The sequence below is a fragment of the Artemia sp. Qi Xiang Cuo genome, chromosome 13, assembly GCF_049724085.1.
Source record: "Artemia sp. Qi Xiang Cuo chromosome 13, ASM4972408v1, whole genome shotgun sequence".
Classification (NCBI taxonomy): Eukaryota; Metazoa; Arthropoda; class Branchiopoda; order Anostraca; family Artemiidae; genus Artemia; species Artemia sp. Qi Xiang Cuo.
Window position 1 is genome coordinate 13,480,742 of NC_142806.1, and position 19,026 is coordinate 13,499,767.

Genomic DNA, 19,026 nt, shown 5'->3' on the forward strand with positions numbered 1-19,026 from the left:
TAGCCACAAGTTCACAAATGTTTCAGAGGAACAGCGTCTTGCATTACCCTGAAATCTGCCACCCCAGTTCCACTTTTTTTTTCATCACATCATTCACATCTTTTTCATTTCTTGTGATAAAACATAAAACATATTGCCTTTTGGTCAATTGATCTTCCCCTTTAACCATTCTCTGAAAATTCCCTCTTAATACTCAAGCCCATTCTCTAGATATGTCCTTTTGACAGTCTGTTCTAATTTAGTTCAAATTTTTTCTCAATATTCGCTCTAATTTTACCTTCATACACTTAGTCTTAACAGTACTATTATCATAGTAGTAGTGGTAGTAGTTAGAGAAGTAGTAGCAATAGTAGTTTTGTATTAGAAGTAGCAATAACAGCAAAAGCATTAGTATTAGCAGCAGTATTAGTGTGCACATATTACTTTTCGGTCAATTGAACATCCCCCTCATTATGTCCCGGAAGTTTCATCTTGATTTGATAAGCCGTTCCAAAAATATTCAGGCGCGCCAATTAAGGGGAGCAGGGGGAATGGGAATTAGCGTCATATTTCCGTTTCATAGCTATTTTCTATTTTAATTGTGTGCTACATAAAAGGAACGAGACTGGCTAACAGGTCGTTTTGGTTTGTCACCATTTTGGTTTTGGTTCGGTTTTTTGGTTTTGGTTTGTTTGTTGTTTTTTTTTGGCTTGGTTCGCTACGTTTCCTTTCTTTACAGCTACTAAATAGTACCATACTCCTAAGACTCTTAATAGTGGTGCCAGATTGAAACAAAAAGTACGTCACTAGACGCCTGGTCCAAAACCTTAATAAGGAAACTTACAGTCCCTTGGCTTGGCTTGAAAAAGTCGACTGCAACCACTATATTCTACTTCGAAAGCACCTTTCTTCCCATTTTTCCTTCTACACAGCTAGCAGGGCACTGAAATATCACAGAGAGCTGTTTTATGGATCATTTTAAACAAAATTGCTACATATAACACCTTTCATAATTAACAAAATATAATTTTTAGAAATAATTTTAATCAAGATTTTAGAAATAATTTGTTGCAGCAGTAGCTGCAACTTTGTAAATCGTGGTTGGTGCGGTAGCTGCTAGTTAAGAGAATTAAGTTCGATGGTTATTTCCTGCTTTATGTATATTTGCTCAATATTGTTCTAGTTTTTTTATCTTCACTAAAAAAAAAAACGAAAAAAACCCTCCCCCGCCCCGATAAGTTTGTTAATCAGCACCACTGAAAATATTGCTGATGCATCCTATTGACGCCCTTTTCATCTTAATACTTTAAGACTTACAGGTAGTTGCAATTGATGCAGTAGTTGGGGTAGCTTAGCAGCGGTAGTAGTAGCACGCACATATTACCTTTTAGTCAATTGACCTTCCCCTTTAAGCCTTCTCTGAAAGTTCCATCTTAATGCTCAAATCCATCTTTGAGATACGCCCTTTTGAGAATCTTTACACGCGAAGTGTGTTTTGATTTAGTTCAAATTTTCCCTCGATATTCTGGCAAATGTTCACCTTCATATGCTTAGCCTTAATAGTACCATTTTCATAGTATAGTGGTAATAGTAGGGCCAGAATCAGTGTCGCATTATTCGTAGTTCTATGAGTAGTAGTAGCAGTATTAATAGCAGTAGTAGCATGTACATGTTGCCTTTTTGATGGATTCTTCATTCTAAAATAACCAAGGTTTTTTTTTTCTCTTTTATGTAGATGTCAACGAATGGTTTAACTGGGTAGTTTTTAGAAATTACTTCCACACCAATAAAATAAAGAAAATGCACAATATTACTATTGTATTAATCATGTCTTACCAAATTAGGTTTCAGCTAAGGCTTTATGCCAAAACGGATGACTTAAAGTAAGGAAATTTTACAAAACTCAATTAAGTAAGGTTACAAATTTGTTTAAAGCGATGCAGCTTACAATTGATAAGCTTATGAATATTATCCGTATCTTGAACCCACTAAATTCTTTACATTCAACAGACAAGAAAAGGGTTAGTTCCACCGTTAAAAATTTGAACGATGAATTTTTTTTATTTGTCGGATGAACCCTGTTAAGCAGTAGCGTCGTTTGGGGGTGGGGGGAGGGGGAGTAAGGGGGCATATTCCACCAAATAATTTGGAAGAATGTAATTTATTAAGTAACTTTCAAACTGTTGCTCGTCTTAAGTTCCAACTTCGGTCTTTACTCGCAAACAGTCACAACAATGCGTATAAAACACCTTTGATACACTTCGCAAACTTTTTGAATCCCCCTCCCCTCCCCAACTAAAATCCTTGGTACGCCCTTGGTCCCAGCTGGAAAAAATATGCACCACCATGGGTGGCAACGATACATAAGCGTCCAAAACAGTTGGAACAAACATATACAAGAGAAGTACACCAGAGGGGGATGGGTTTGAGACTCAGGCATCCTTAAAAACTCTGGCATTGTTCTAATTTTCCATATAATTTCCTTTATATTCCATATTAATGGTCTTATTTATTTTTTTTAAGGCCCCCCCCTCATACTTTAAATGAAACCAATTATAGAAGTATAAACTAGGAATATCCTTGAAACTTGCATTGAGAAACTGGAAACGATTGTACAGACACCACATACGTAGGGAGTGGGTTTTGGACTCACCCCACCCCCTTGAATATCGAGATTCTTATTTATATTTTGTCTTTTGGAATTTAATTCTTTCCCAAAAGCTGCCCTCAACCCCAAAAATAAAATATTGTATATGTACCTGATGGTCATTAGGAACAAAAACTGATTCACAGGGTCAAAATTGATACCCTAATATGAAAAGAAATGCATAAACAATATGTGGGGATAAGAAGGTAATGACAAGATATTGATTAAATAAAACCGAAAGTTAAGTATATACTATTTGATATATAATTGACTGTATTGGTTCCTGCTTAATGCTCAATCAATCAATCAATCCATCATTACAATTAAAAAATCTAACTAAATAGATAAAATACAATAGAACTTAATCGAAATAAAACAATACTAAATAAAAAAATATAGCAAAACACCACACACGCAAAAAGAAAGCTTGAACACGTACAAAAAAAAAGTAGATGCAAAACAAACAAAGAGGCTACAGAAAGTGGAAAAGTAGAGCAGAAAGTGGGCTCCTGTCCCAATAAAGGCTAAAGTTTCACTTCCGCTTTACTGAAAACCAAATATACTTTATTTTTTTCCTATTATGACATTGAAAAATTAAAAAAGAATACTCAACCTTGCAGTATCTCAGTCATTTACATATCATTGTATTTTAAGCAATCAGTCTACATTTATTACCCTAATTATATAAAAGAAATTTTTTCTGCTGAAAGTAAGAACCAGCACTAAAACTTAAGACGAACAGAAGTTATTCTAAATATGGGGGGTGGGAGCCCCCTTCCCAATACCCCTCTCTTGACGCTTGATTTTATACCTTACCCTAAACTAAATTTTATACCAAACTTTAGCTCTTCCTGTACCTCCAGAGGCACACAGGGCGTCTTTTGGGCCTTCCTCGTCAACGCGTGTCGTCTGATTGCCACTGGAGAAGCATATTCGGTAGTCTCGATCCTGGCATACAGATAGCATGACCAAGATAGCGCCGTCTCGTTGCCTGACTACATCAGTGACATCAGGCTGGTTTGTGTAGTGGCAAATTTCCAAGTTTGTTATCATATCCTTCCAGTTAATATTCAAGATACGTCAAAGACAGTTGTTTTCATATGCAGTGATTCGTTTTTTCTTCTCAGCTGTGAGTTTTAAATATTACATAGCGTATATAAATATAGAAATGACATATCTTATGAAAATGCGAAGTTTTAGCTGGAGTGAGTACTTTAATGATCTCCAGACTGGTCTAAGTCGTTGAAATGCCGAGCTTGCCAGGGCTATTCGTGTTCACAGCTCTTTTTCGGAATCGCCACTAAACGAGACGGTACTATCAAGATATTAAAAGTCGGTGCCTTGCTCTATGCTTTCAGTCCCCAACTGGATGTTCATCGTTGAGTTAGTGGTTGACATCGCTTTGGTTTTGGGGGCGTTGATATGTAACCCAAACTGCTCGGCTCTTTCGGCTAACTTGCATAAAAAGTCTTGAAGTTGGTTTTTTTTCTTTCTCCATCAATCCAACATCGTCTGCGAGATCTTGAACTAGTCTGCCTGCAATTTCGGTCCCATATTCATCAATTTTCCTGAATATGTAGTCCACTATGAAAATAAAGAGGAATGGAGACAATACGCATCCTTGTTTGATACCTGTGGAGGTCCTCACGATTATTCCGTGTCTTTGTGCATTGCTATGATAAGGCGAATCAGCTTTTCAGGAATACCGTAGAAGATCAGGATCCTCCATAGTATTGGGCAATCTATTGAGTCGAACACTTTTTCAAAGTCGCCGAACAATAGATATAGACGTTGTCTCCACTCGTTTGATTCTTCAAGCATGGTTAGCAGTGTGAATATCAGATCGGCGCAAGATCTTTTTGGTCGGAAACCATGTTGCTCCTCGCGTAATTGCAGGTCTAAGGCAGCTTGAAGTCTTGTCAGAATGATTATGCAGAAGAGTTTTCCCGGTATCGAGAGAAGGTTGATGCCTCTGAAATTGCCACAGACTGTCGCATCTCCTTTTTTGAACAATTTAATAATGGTTCCTGCTCTCCAGTCTTTGGGGACTGTTTCTTTTTTGCCAGAGGAGGGAAAAGAAGACTAGCCACACGGAAAGGAACCTGTGGATCGATGACTTGACCATTTCTCCAGATATACGGTCACTATCCGGAGATTGTTCCTTCTTTAGCTTATTCGAGGCTGAAAGGATCTCATCCACCGTTGGCTCGTCTTCATTAATGAGGAGATCCAAAAATGGGCTGTCCGAAATATCTGGTGGAACAGAAGGGGGCGGCCGGTTGAGAAGGCTTTTGAAGTAATCCGCCCATCTATTTTTCCGGTCACGTGGATCGGTTAGTCTTCCGTTTGATTTTTTTACTGGTCCGTCTTTTACGTTGGTCTTCCCAACGATTTCTTTAGTTAGGCGGTACACAGTTCTCGTGTCACCACGTCGGGCTGCTTCTTCTGTCATTCTTGCTTACTCATTAAGGTGCTGTCACTTGTCTGATCTAGCACTTTTCTTCACTTCTCTGTCCACTTCTTTATACGCTATGTCTTTCATGACATCAGCAGAGGGATCATTACTGAGCGTGCTGTCTTCGATCAAGTCCCATGTCTTCTGGGATATCCACTGTTCCTTTATTGACTTTTTAAAGCCAAGAACTTCTTCAGCAGTTTCTGCGTAGCTCTGTTGTATAGTCATCCAAGCTTTTTCCACGTCTTGTGGTATATCAGCAAGTGCCTCGAATCTGTTCGAAAGTTTAATGCTGAATTTTCTCCTAACATCCTTGTCTCTGAGCTTCTCCAAGTCGAAATTTCTTGGTAATTTTGTTGGTTGTCGAGATCTGTTGGAGAGGAGTTTCAACTTGAGTGTTGCTACAAGCAGCTCAAGGTCCGACCTGGTATCCCCACTTCTGTAAGTCCTCACGTCTTTCAGACTAGTTCTCCACTGTCGTCGGATCAGAAAGTGGTCAATAAAATTTGTGACAGTTTTGTCTGAAGATGTCCATGTATACTTAAGGATATCTTTGTGCTCGGATTTATGTACCTCCTATCAACAGGTCGTTCGACATGGCAAAGCTGACAAGCCTTGCACCATTTTCATTGATAGATCCAAGCCCGTGATGTCCCGACACCTCGGGCAATAAGATCTATCCTGACCAACTTTCGCATTTAGGTCGCCTGCCAAGCAAACGACGTCATGGAGAGGGATGGAGTCTAGGACGGACTGGAGGGTTTCATAAAAATGGTCTTTCGAGGCTTCATCGGCATCATTTGTTGGTGCAAAGCAGATGATAAGCGACAGCTTTGCAAATCGTGTATACAGGATTCTCTCGTTAATCAACTTCCACGAGCACTGAGATTTTACTGCATTTCAGTTCAATATACCTGCGACTCCAGCTGCATGTCTGTCCGTTTTTCCGCTGTACAGAACTGTATAAGTCGTTTTGCTGTTTACTGCTTTGAGCTTCTTTTCTCTGCAGCCTTTCCATCGTGCTTCAGTCACTGATAGGATGTCTAGCCGAAAGTTTTCGCACCCTTGTAGAACTTGTTCAGTTTTTGAAAGAGCCGACATGGTCCTTACGTTCCAAAATCCGATTTGTACTGGTTTATAAGAACTTATTTTTAAAATTAAGCCTAATTTTTATAAGAACTTTTAAAAAAGGTTCTGATTCTAATTACACAGCTCTTATGTTTCAAGAATCGTTCTTAAACAACTGATTGAAACAAAAGGTCAAACTTTAGCGCAAAGAGTGGGGTATTGAGGTCTGCCCCTTCATATACGGAATGCTATCTGTTCGTTTTCTGTTCCCTGCACGAAAAATTCCTCTATAAAGAGTTGCTCCCACGTAAAGGTCTTCCACCAGAAAACTGGTGGAAGATTCCATTCTCGCTGCAAATTCCCCCAGAAAATTTCTTGCTTACCATTTAGTCTGAAAAATACTCCTTAGCATAGACTCATTTGTAAAAAAAATTGTTCCCCCCCCCCGCCAATCGAAAGTTTCTCCCGCAGAGAATTCCCCATGGAGAATATCTTCTGGTGATACATCCACCATGGAGAATTTTTCCCGTGGGACCCCCCCCCCCCGAACGAAAAATCCCCCAGAGAATTCCAGCTCAATTGAAAATTCCCTCTAAGCATCTCCAAATGTAAAATGGGGTCACCAACAAGAAAGTAAGACAAATAAAACGAATTTCGTATACGAATTCTGGAAATTTCGCCTGTATAAAAATTCTATTGTAAATATCACCCCCGAAACTTGCATCCAAATAAGAAATTCCCCCCGTAGAAAATACACCCCCAGAGAATATCTCCCCCCCCCCTGAAATACACCGGTATATTTCCCTATGACAAATACTATATGCAAAAAATGGGCAAATTTCATAACTTGCAGCCCTTCCTCTGATGGTTCTGGGGGGTCACGTAGTCTCTGAAGACATAGTTATTGTACCTTTAAACTATACTGAACAAATAGCTATCTCAAAATTTTGGTCAGACGAATATTGGAAAAAAGGACATGTTTCAATTTCTTGGTAGCTTAGAAAGGACACTTGGATTTTTAATTTCCGTTCGAATGAGCCCTATCGCGATTTTCTAGGACCCTTGGTTTGACAAGGTTACCCCGGAAAAAAAACACGCATCTGCGATGTTTCCTCTAGTCAAAAATACAGAATTCCACATATTCGCAGATAGGAGCAAGGAAATCTCTCTATAGCAGGGGCAAGCAAGCAAGGAGCAAGCAAGGATCTCTATAATAGGGTACTCTGATCCGCTGAATCTGATGGAGTGATTTTTAGGTGATGTTTCCCTTCTTATTCTAAAATCCAGCAAATTTTCTCAGGCTTGTAGCCTTTGATGGGTAACATTAAACTTAATGAATATTATATATATTTAATCAGCATAATCAAAAGTAAGGAGCAGCATTAAAACTTAAAATTAGCAGAAATTATTACAAACACGAGGGGGATTGCCCCCTCCTCAACACATCGTTCTTTACGCTAAGGGTTGACTTTAAGCTCCAATTATTTAAGAATGAATCGTGAAACACAAGGACGTTTAAATTGAACAATTAGCTTACTTTTAAGTTCTAAAAAAACTTAGCGTAAAGAGCAAGGTATTGAGGAATGGAAACACCCTCAAATTTGTAATAATTTCTTTCGTTTTAAGTTTTAATGTTGCTTCTTATTAATGTTGCTCCTTATTTTTAGTTGAAAAGTGTTTTTTATTTAATTTCTGATCTTCTTTTAATTAATTAAAAAAACTGTTTTCCCAAAATATGTTTTTTCTAAAAAAAAAGCAAAGAACTCCATTAAACCAAAAATGAACAAAAGTAGAATCAAATTATCTACCAAGCATACAACTACCACAAATAAGTATCAATAAATGAATAAAACCCAAAACAAACAGAAATTAAAATAAATAACAGTCAAACTCAAAACGAGCAGAAATTAATATGAGTAGGGTTCTAATCCCCATGCTTTCTAAAAGCCAGAATACAATTTAGATTTTACTGGAAAAAATTCAAATGAATTTACCAAAAAAAAGTGCAATGTCAGTTTAATATAAATATGCTGATATTTATTCCTTAAAATTTTAATTAATTTTTGATTTCTTAAAGTTATAAAAGTGAAAACTTTTAAAAGAAAATTTTCAGTAAAGTACAATGTTAGGGGAAATGATAGGCGTAGAGGGGGGAGGGCATTTTCCTGCCTATCACTTTCGAGTAATAAAATTCACTATTCCTCACGATTTCCAATCAAATGAGCCCTTTTTGAAGCTTCTACGACAAAACTTTCCATAAGAAACTTATTTGCCCCAAGGGCATAACTTACGACCCTTGTCCAGAGGGCTATCGAGGAAGGGGGGGGGGGTGTCATCCTCAAATTTCCAGACCTTTCAACTATGTTCAACAACATGTATATATCCAAATGTGGATCGGAAATGTTTGGAGAAATGATGGGGGTGCGAGGGGGGCGATTCTCCCTCCGATTACTTTCGACTATTAAGAAGGGCAATAGACCTCTCAATTTCCAAAAACATTAGACCTTTTTGAAGTTTTTACGACAACGCTTTCTATAATAGCCTTTTATGCCTCCCGAACATAGCTTACAATCTTAGCACTGAGGGTTGTGGGGGGGGGGAGGTGTCGTCATACTCAGAAACAATTGGCAGACCCATCAACTACATTCAACAAAATTGCTATATCAAAATGTTGATCGGACGTGTTTGGGGAGATGACAGGCGTCAGAGGAGTGGGGGATATTCGTCTTCCGATCACTTTTGACTATTAATAAGAGCACTAGCCCTCCTTATTTCCAATCGAATGAGCCCTTTCTGAAGTTTATACGACAAAGCTTTCTATAAAAATCTTATATGCGCCGAGGCCATAACTTACAATCCTTGCCCTGAGGGCTGTGGGGGGAGTGTCATCCTCAGAGACCTAATTTCCAAAACTTTCAACTACGTTGAACCAAATGGCTATCTCAAAATTTTGATTGGATGTGTTTGAGGAAATGGTGGGTGTGAGAGGGGGGTGTTAGTTGCCCTCCAATCGCTTTCTACTATTAAAAAGGGCACTATGACAACAATTTTTATAAAAACCTTATATGCCCCCAGGGCATAACTTACAGCGCTTGCCTTAAGGGCTATAGGGGGGCGGGTGTCCTCCTCAGAGACATATTTTACAGATCTTTCAACTAAGTTGAACAAAATGGCTCTCAAAATTTGGATTGGATGTGTTTGAGGAAAGGGTGGGCGTGACAGGGGGTTTAGTTGCCCTTCAATCACTTTAGAATATTAAAAAGGGCACTAGCCCTCTGAATTTCAAATCGGATGAGCCATTTTTCAAGTTTTTAAGACAAAGATTTCAATAAAAACCTTATATGCCCCTAGGGCGTAACTTACAACTTTAGCCCTGAGGGCTCTGGGAGGAGTGTCATCCTCAAAGACCCAATTTCCAGAACTTTCAACTACGTAGAACGAAATGGCTATCTGGAAATTTTGATTGGATGTGTTTGGGGAAATGGTGGGCGTAAAAGGGGGGTTAGTTAACCTCCAGTCACTTTCGACTATTAAAAAAGGCACTAGCCCTGTTAATTTCCAATAGAATGAGCCCTTTTTGAAGTTTCTATGACAACGCTATCTATAAAAACCATATATTCCCCCAGGGCATAACTTACAACCTTTGCCTTGGGAGCCTTGGGGGGGGGGGGGGGTTTCATCCTCAAAATCATAATTTCCAAAACTTTCAACTATGTTGAACAAAAACGAATGTGTTTGGGGAAATGGTGGGCGTGAGAAGAGGGTTAGTTGCTCTCCATTCACTTTCTATTACTCGCCCTTTCAATTTCCAATCAAATGAGCCCTTTTTGAAGTTTCTATGACAGAACTTTCTATAAAAACCTTATATGCCCCCAGGGCATAACTTACAACCCTTGCCCTGAGGGTTGAGGGGAGGGGGTAATCCTCAAAGACCTAATTTCCAGACGTTTCCACTACGTTGAATAAAATGAATATCTCAAAATTTTGATTGGATGTGTTTGGGGAAATGGTGGGCGTGAGAGGGGGATTAGTTGCCCTCCAATTTGATTCGACTATTAAAAAGGGCGCTAGCCATTTCAATTTTCAATCCAATATGCCCTTTTTGAAGTTTCTATGACAACTCTTTCTATAAAAACCTTATATGCCCCCAGGGCATAACTTACAACCCTTGCCCTTAAATTATGAAAGAACTTATAAAATTTCCCTTACCTGTTCTTTTTCATTTTTGGTCTCCTTCTTTTCTCACAGTAATTTTTTGCTTCAGTCCTCTTGAGCCTCCATATTTATGGAGGCTGCCCCTTAGCCTAAATTTTATAGATTAGGCGAGACTCGACATTCAGGTTGTCAAAAGAGCGTATCTGCAGCTTCTTGAGAAAGGTTAAGGGTATTAAGCTGAAACATTCAGGACATGTTGAGGGGGATGTTGAAACAAATCAAAATATGTTATGTGCATCCATGTTGTCAAAAGGAACTGTTAAATAATTCAAGACCTTGACATGTCAAGCTCCTATTAGATCTACAAGTTTTTCCGTGTCCGTTAGGTTTGATTTAATAAGCTGGAACTATCAAGATTCCACAGTAATATATATCTAACATATCTAACTTTCCATTGAACATATTTCTGTATTATCTTCGTCTTTTTTTTCGATGAAAATCGAAAAAAACATTTATAATGTTCAATTAATAGTTTTATTTTTATAAGAAATTTATAAACTATATTAGATCTTGTATTATCCAGTTGAATTTGAAATATAAGTTAAGTTTCATTATTGGTAATTGTAAAGTAAGGTGATTTGACTTCATGCTGGTTGGAATAGGGAGGACCACGACTATGTGATATATTTAACAGTGTCATATAATGTTTCCTCAACAGGATTGACCTAGAGGGCCAAATATTATGGATTATGGCCCAGAATTGGTTTTTTAAATGTATTTGTGGGTGTTTGTAATTCAAGTGTATAGTATTAATAAAACCGAATTTGAATATTCCGTTATATCCAATTTGCCAAAAATTATATTTTTTTGCTACAAGGAAGAATTGAAATTATAGGACTAAAAACTATAATTGTAGTTTGATTAGATCATGGCAAATGTGTGAAATACTAATTACAGGAGTTAATCGTTACGCTTCTTTGATCTTCACAAATCAACTTCCATAAAAGCTTCAAAAAGTACCTTAAGTGTTGGCAAAGACTCGTGTTGAATCAAAGACAGAAGTGTATCAACTAAGAAAACAAATTTTCTACCACTCGAAGCAGGACTTGTCGACAGGTCTCCAAATGTTTCAGAAAACCATCGTTGATACGAAGGGAATAAGTGTTGGCCTTCTCCGCCCGCTTGTCTCGCAACCAAAAAAGCAGTTAATAACCAATCTTCTTTACTCTCCTGAAGACTATCAACGAGCCATTTGCTAATCTGTTCTGTAACAATGTAACCATATCAGATGATTGAAAAAGCATTGAGTGAATGGGGAACAGGGAAACTCAGTCAGGTTTAATGAGAGAAAAGAGAATCAGATTACTTTTCATGAGAGAAAGGGGACAATAATTGTACATGAGGGAAGTTCGGTCTTGATAAAATCATTTGGTAAAACAGGGTATTGAAATATACCCCAGTAACAAGTTGATTTTAACACTATCTTTAACTACACGAGCTAAAAGAGTATCTTCTGCGATCATCAGTTAAGTATAATCACATTCAATTATTCATTGTATTGAGCAAAGAGGAAGTATCACTGATTCAAAAAACCAAATCTATCAGAACCGCCCCTCAAATGCAGTCGTTTTTTATTCTTAAAATATCATTTTTTAGATCTTAATGTCAAAATTTGAGATTTTAACCTGTGTGGATTTAATTAATCATAATTCGAAAAATACTAGGTTTCCTTAAATTAATTTATCGAGTCATTTATTTATTCTTACTTTTTTAGTCATCCCATTTTTGGTTACTTACTCACGATTCATTTATTAATCGTTTCAACACACTTGTCCTTCATATACTGTTTGCTACCAAACATACCTGAGAAAGGATACCCGAGAAAGGATACAGAGAAAGGTTACATCAGATACATCTGAGAAAGGATACCTAGAGAGGACACTTGAGAAAGGATACAGAGATAGGATACATCAGAAACATCTAAGAAAGGATACCTGAGATTGGACACAGAGAAAGGATATCTGAGAGAGGATACATCAGATACATCTAAGAAAGGATACATCAGACACATCTGAGAAATATCCCATGAGATTGGTCCATAGGACGTATCCTCTGAAATTGGACCAAGCAAATCATCCCTGGAAAGATTGAGAAAAGCGAAACAAATGATCTTTTATTTTGACTCCACCCTCTTAAAAGACTGTCCCACAAACTCACTAACGCGGCAACAGTGATTGAATTGTGGTAACCACATTTGACAGTTAAAGACGGGTTCATCTGCTAATTATTCTTATGTAAAACGTGGACCCTTTACAAAATAAATTGATTAATTCAAATTATTATTTATTTACATATTTATGGAAAAATCCGGTTAAAACAACAAAATTAATCAAATTGAAAAATAAAAAAAAAACATTTTCCTTCAATTACCTTATCAAGTGATTGGTTAATTTGGTACAAGCCTAGAGAACTACTTGAAGAGATGGAAACATGTTGAGAAAATAATTCTTACTTCATAATACACCGAATAATCATAGTGAACACATTTTGAATATAGCTAACCTATATGTTCACTTATTTCCGTGTTTTTCCTATTTTTCTAATAGATTTACAACTTTTCCCAATAACCTTTGTTTAATTTTGAAGTCTGCTAAATCCAGCATTGTCAATTCACGATTTTTGTCGTTTCTTCTGAAACAATGTGCTGTCTATTTTTTTTTTTTTTTTTTTTTTTTTTTTTTTTTTTTTTTTGTAGAATCACCTTTAGTCAATAGACTTTTTTCATGAATTTTGTGTTAACACCACTACAATTACTTTAACGTCCTCTACAAACAAGTTTTGTAAAGGATGCTCTGTTTCAGGGATGATTCAAAACTAAAGAAAAGCCATTGAAAAAAATATTCATAGATTAGAAAAATTGGAGAAAAAACACTGAACTAAGTGAAAATAAAGAACAGGCTCCATGCAAAATGCGGTAACTATGATTACTCTACATATCATGAAGTAAGAATTGTTTTCTTAACATGTTTCCTTCTCTCCGGGTAGTTCTCTAGGCTTATACCATTAATTCGAATATTAACTTAGCCTACGAGGTAGTGAGTAAATAATATTGGTACCTTTAAGGATCGATGAGCACTTACTGAAGCGCAGTAAAAATGCCGAAAAAGAAACAAGGACATTCCGCCAATTGATTTCTTGTGCTTCCAATATTTCATTGAAGACACAAAGAATCTCTTCTGATTCAAAGGGAATCATAAGCTAGAACAAAATAGCTTTTATAATCATGGTTGCAGCGATGGTTGCAACCTGGTCAAGAACAAACCACGGCCCATAATGAACAAAAATTTAAAAACGCTTCTAAACCGAATTGGCTAGTGAGGAAAAATTGTCATTTATAGCTGATTCGGGAATGATAATTATTATTTAGATTAACCGTAATTGTAAACATTTGCTTCGAAAATACGTAATAGAAATAGGTAAATATAGGTAATAACTGGTTATACTGACAGTCAGCCAAGTACAATTTGCGCGGATACTTGACTAGGCGTCAATTTCTAGACTTAATCATTATATACCAACCACAACTTGCTTCTTCTTTCAAAAGCAGCTCTGATTTTTCCAAAGTGATGATAGCTAGGAATTGATGTTTAGATAAGGACACGTGTTAACGGTACTTAACTTACATGTCCTTTTCCATAAACTGGCCGTATCAAATACACATTCTAGACGTTTCTAGACGTTGACATCCTAGACGTTGGGCTTGTTGGTACACCTCGTGAGTTGGCCTAAAAATCACTGAACCAACCCAATGGAAAATGTTCTTGAAGATGTTTTCTAGGAAGGCAACAGAAAACTATATTTTTACCCATTTTGGGGGGACGGAATGTCCCGTTTTTGGCACTCACTTCATGGAACTTGGAAACTCATTCAGAAAAGGTATCCGATCCCAAAGAATGGCCTTAAAGTCCCAAAGAATACTTGGTCACTTTTAGTTGGATCTTTTGAGGAAGAGGGAGGAATGGATTGTCGAGAGGTCAGGGAAAACTTTTGAGCTCACAGGAAATTTCTGTCTGTTTTGCTTTATTTGTCTAGGACTATCTGTTTTCCATTACATCTAGATAATTGGGACCACTTGTTTTGTCACTGGGGGACTTTTTTTTCCAGGAATTTATCTTTACAAGCGGGTTTTGGCCATATAAAAAAAAATAAAAAATCGCGTATTGCTGCATTGGGTTGGGACAGTCTGTTTGTTCGTCTGGTCGGGAGACTTGGGAAGTTTCATCTTAATGTCGAAGTCTTTCAGTTTTCCTTCTCACTAAAGTCATTCATCTTACCCAGAATTTAAGTTTTTGACATAAATTACCCTTTGTTTCTTTCCCATTTTCTTTATTGGCTTGTTTTACTAATTTTTGGTTTGGACATGGTTTTTTAATTCTGAAAATGGTTCCTAAAGATTTAGTTTTATTTCTTGGTTATGTTCATTGACATAGAAATAATTCTTCTTTATCCTGTGTTTCATTTTCTTTCTAAGTTTAGTAAAAGACAAACCACATTGTGAATATTATCATAATATACAGAAAACATATCTGTTTTTTAAACCACATCAATAACTGATATAAAAGCGTCAAAACACATCAAAATACGCTTGAAACCACACGCTTGTTAAAAAAAAAACTTTAAGAAGTAAAATATATTGAAACAAAATTTCAAAATCTGTCGAAACCACCATGCCATTTCGTAAATACGAATAAAAGGCAAACAGAGCAATACAAACCCTGGCCTAGAATATACAATTTCAGCAAAAAATAATGTACATATGGAAGCTCAAAGCGCAATCGAACATAATCTCCCGATAGGACTTTCAGCCGTGAAAGCGACGATATGCTTGTTTGTTTTAAAATCATGCAGATCCGGACGGTCAAAGTGCAATTACACATTACACATACTTCGATTCGCCTGATACTTCTTTTAGCCGTGGCAGCGACGATACGCTAATCTATTTTAACTACATGAGTTCTAAAATAATCGGTTCTAAAAATAATGTATATCAGGAACACCAAGTGCAATTTAACATACTTCAATTCTCCTGATACGACTTTCAGCCGAGGGACAGCAACAACACGCTAAATTCTTCAAAAATAAGATACACAAATACACAAAAAATACAGCTATCATAATTCCTTATGTATTATTGCACGTTTAGTCATACCATGCACGTTTAGTCATACCTGAATATATAGAAAATCAACTCTGGTCTTCTTTCACGGGTTCAAATAAACTATACAAATTTTATAAATGATTCCTCTTCATGCAGTCTTCCTACTCTGCTCCCGTTTGTTCGTCTTGCCCCCCCCCACCCCTCTTACTCTCACTTCCGTTTTTCTTTCTCAATTTCTCTATCCTCTCTCCACGTCTTTGACTCTTTATCGATATTACCATATCTATTAAGGTAATTTTTTCTGCAAAGGGATTCAGTGTCATACTTTTTAGAAGAAGAAGAATTTTACTAGTGCAAATTACGGCAAAAATTGGCACAGCCTGGTATAATGATACTTGCTGAGATCAAAGACTCTAAAGTGGTACTTTTGATAGAAGAAAATAAATTTTACTAGCACAATTTATGGTGGAAATTAGCCCGGCCAGGCATTGTGATACTGAGATCAGATTTTCAGCAACCAATGGCTGGACATAGAAAAAAATTTAGAAGAGGAATAATTTTACTAACGTGGCTTATAATTAGCCCAACTTATCATTGTTATACTTACAGAGAACGAAGTTTCTGCGGAAGACTCTAAGGCGGTACTTTTGTAAGAAGAAAAATAATTTTACTAGTACAATTTATGGCGGAAATTAGCCCGGCCTGGCATTGTGATACCGAGATCAGATTGTCAGCAACCAATGGCTGGACATAGACAAAAATTTAAAAAAATAATAATTTTACTAACGTGGCTTATAATTAGCCCAACTTATCATTGTTATACTTACAGAGATCGAAGTTTCTGCGGAAGACTCTAAGGCGGTACTTTTGTAAGAAGAAAAATAATTTTACTAGTACAATTTATGGCGGAAATTAGCCCGGCCTGGCATTGTGATACCGAGATCAGATTGTCAGCAACCAATGGCTGGACATAGACAAAAATTTAGAAAAATAATAATTTTACTAACGTGGCTTATAATTAGCCCAACTTAGCATTGCTATACTTACTGAGATCGAAGTTTCTGTAAAAGACTCTTAAGTGGTACCTTTGTTAGAAGAAAAAGAACTTTACTAGCACAACCTATGGACATTAGCCTAGCCTGGCATTGTGATACTTACTGAGATCAGCGTTTCTGCAACCAATGGCTGGACATAGAAGAAACTCCAGGAGCTTTGTTCAACAAATGCGTTGACAATCTTTATGTCCGGTGTTAAGGTCAGTAGATATTTAATGATCCGACGGAATAGTCTTTTCAGGTTCTTTTTCGCAATGCAAGGATGCTGCAACATTACGAGACATGGATTGAGACCAGCCTCACCTTGAAAGAGACCAAGCAATTTAGATGGACGCAAAAAATAGAGACAAGTTAAGTCCTCAAGAGGGAGTAACAAACCCACACAGACGGGATTTTGATACATCCAAGGATCATTAAAGTAATTCCATGTCAGGAACAATTATTGAGAACAATACTAAAATCTGCGGTGATCACTCTTCTGGCTTGGATAGTTTACTTTTCTGTAGTTTTCACTTAAATTTATATGAGTCTATTGAACAAAAAAGTGAAATGTACAGGCAGTCATTGAGAAATCCCCTAATTCCTCAATTTTTTTTAAAGGTATAAAAATTTATAAGCGTCTTTTATCCTAAGCATATCGGAGTCTTTTAAGGTAAATCCTTGCTCTTCGACCATGACCAATATAGCTGACAGTCCGAGGCGGTTGCACGGCATGTCGTCATGGCCCAAACTTTGCTTATCCAACAAAAAATCCGTAACAAAAAATGTTTCCGAGGTTTTTCCAATGATATATAAACTGATTCACTAAAAAGCGCATATTACATAATCTAATATACTTATTAGGCTGCGTAGCTAATCTAAAGGATATCATATGAAAGCTACAAAATAGATGCATATTGATAAACTAAATAATGTATCCATATTTAGCCGTTAGATGTAGTAGGTAAATAATCAAGTTGAAGTTTCTCAAGTTCAAGTTATTTTACTCAATAAATATAAAAAACTCTACAATCACAAAAAATCACAAAGGACCCAGAGGGCCGTAAACTGGGAAAACAAAACAAAATTAAATCCGAGAGATGGCGTTTTTTACTAAGAAATAGTTTAGTGACAGTACGGAATAAGTTTGGTGAAAATTGTAATCTATCTCTTCCCCTATCAACACTAAAAAATAAAATTAAGGAATGCTTAATGAAGATGTAATTTGTTAATATGTGGCATATGTGTACATATATGTATGTGTATATTGATATATGTGTACGTATGAGCTTGTACATACATCGGTACACCTCCTTTGTATGGTATGTTTGGGGAGGAGTTGGTCCCTCTTCCCCTGTTGATGAGTTGAATAAAGTTAGCATTTATTTTGTTTTGGGTGGCTTTAGGAGGCTGGAAAGGTGAATTATCTATTGTTTTGTTTTTTATTCGAGTAGTTTGAAATAAAAAATTGATGATTTTGGTTTAAATCTCTATAACTAGAACATTAGCAGAGCAGAGACAATTAATTTAAATCTATGTGTTAAATATTTTCTGTTCCCGACTCTGTCGAATTTTCTATCTGTCGGGAATTTAATATGTTGTGTAAATATGGTATTATAATAAAACCTTGAAACCCTGAACCTCGTTGTGGATGACTGAACTACAACATTTCATAGTGGCAGAGAGATTGTAGATGATTGAACAAAACACTTACGAAGAGAATTTCCAACAATTATTACAAAAAGGAAAGAGCGCACTAGCAAATAATATACGTGTGCGGTTGCACTACAACTTTTTGTAGCGGGAGAGAGGCTGTAGATGGTTGAACTAAAAATCTTACGGTGGCACCAAGAGGATTTCAGCCATATACTTCATCATGAAAACACTAGCAAGTACTTTCCTATGATGAAAAGTACTATTTTTTAAAGTAAAAAAAAGAAACAATAACAAATTATTCTGTATTTGGCAGGAATAAAACATTTTGTAGTGAGAAAGAGGCTGCAGATGGTTGAACTAAAAACTTTTACGGTGGCATCGGGAGAAATCCAACCAACTACTAAACAAAGAAGGCACTAGCATATATACAGCACACGGCTCCACTAAATAGTTTTGCAGTAGGAGGGAGGTTGTAGGTGGCTGCCTTAAAACATCCTGTAGTGGGAGAGACTGTAGATGTTTGAATACAACTTTAGAGTGGGATATACAGCATTTCAAGCAAATAGTGCGCAAAGAAAATCACACACTAAAAAATGCATGGTGTTTGTGACTCCAAATATTCAGACTAATAACTATCTGTGTACCAAGTATCAATGATCATTAATGGTCATTTATTACTTATTATTACCTTCAACCTCGAATTACAGATAACAATAATTTTATTCCCCTGAAATGCTTATAATACATCAAAGTGGCTAACATTTTGGTGCAATATATCCTTCCATAGTAATACAAATTGCTATAATTTCTTGTTTCCATCATCCTGGAACGAAAATAATAGCAAATAATAAACTATCATTAATGATAACAGATG

The 19,026-nt window shown here is 36.7% G+C and overlaps 1 protein-coding gene across 2 annotated transcripts in view; it reads right to left on the minus strand.

Moving 5' to 3' along the window:
* LOC148944983 (Fanconi anemia group A protein homolog) overlaps positions 1-19,026 on the minus strand; it is a 58,329-nt gene that overhangs the window by 18,688 nt on the left and 20,615 nt on the right. For both annotated transcript variants that reach the window (XM_089099130.1, XM_089099129.1), the window contains exons 5-7: positions 16,621-16,820; positions 13,421-13,562; positions 11,325-11,569 (exon numbers count right to left, since the gene is read on the minus strand). In XM_089099130.1, the coding sequence (XP_088955256.1) occupies positions 11,325-11,569; positions 13,421-13,562; positions 16,621-16,820 (587 nt within the window). The remainder of the gene's footprint in view (positions 1-11,324; positions 11,570-13,420; positions 13,563-16,620; positions 16,821-19,026) is intronic.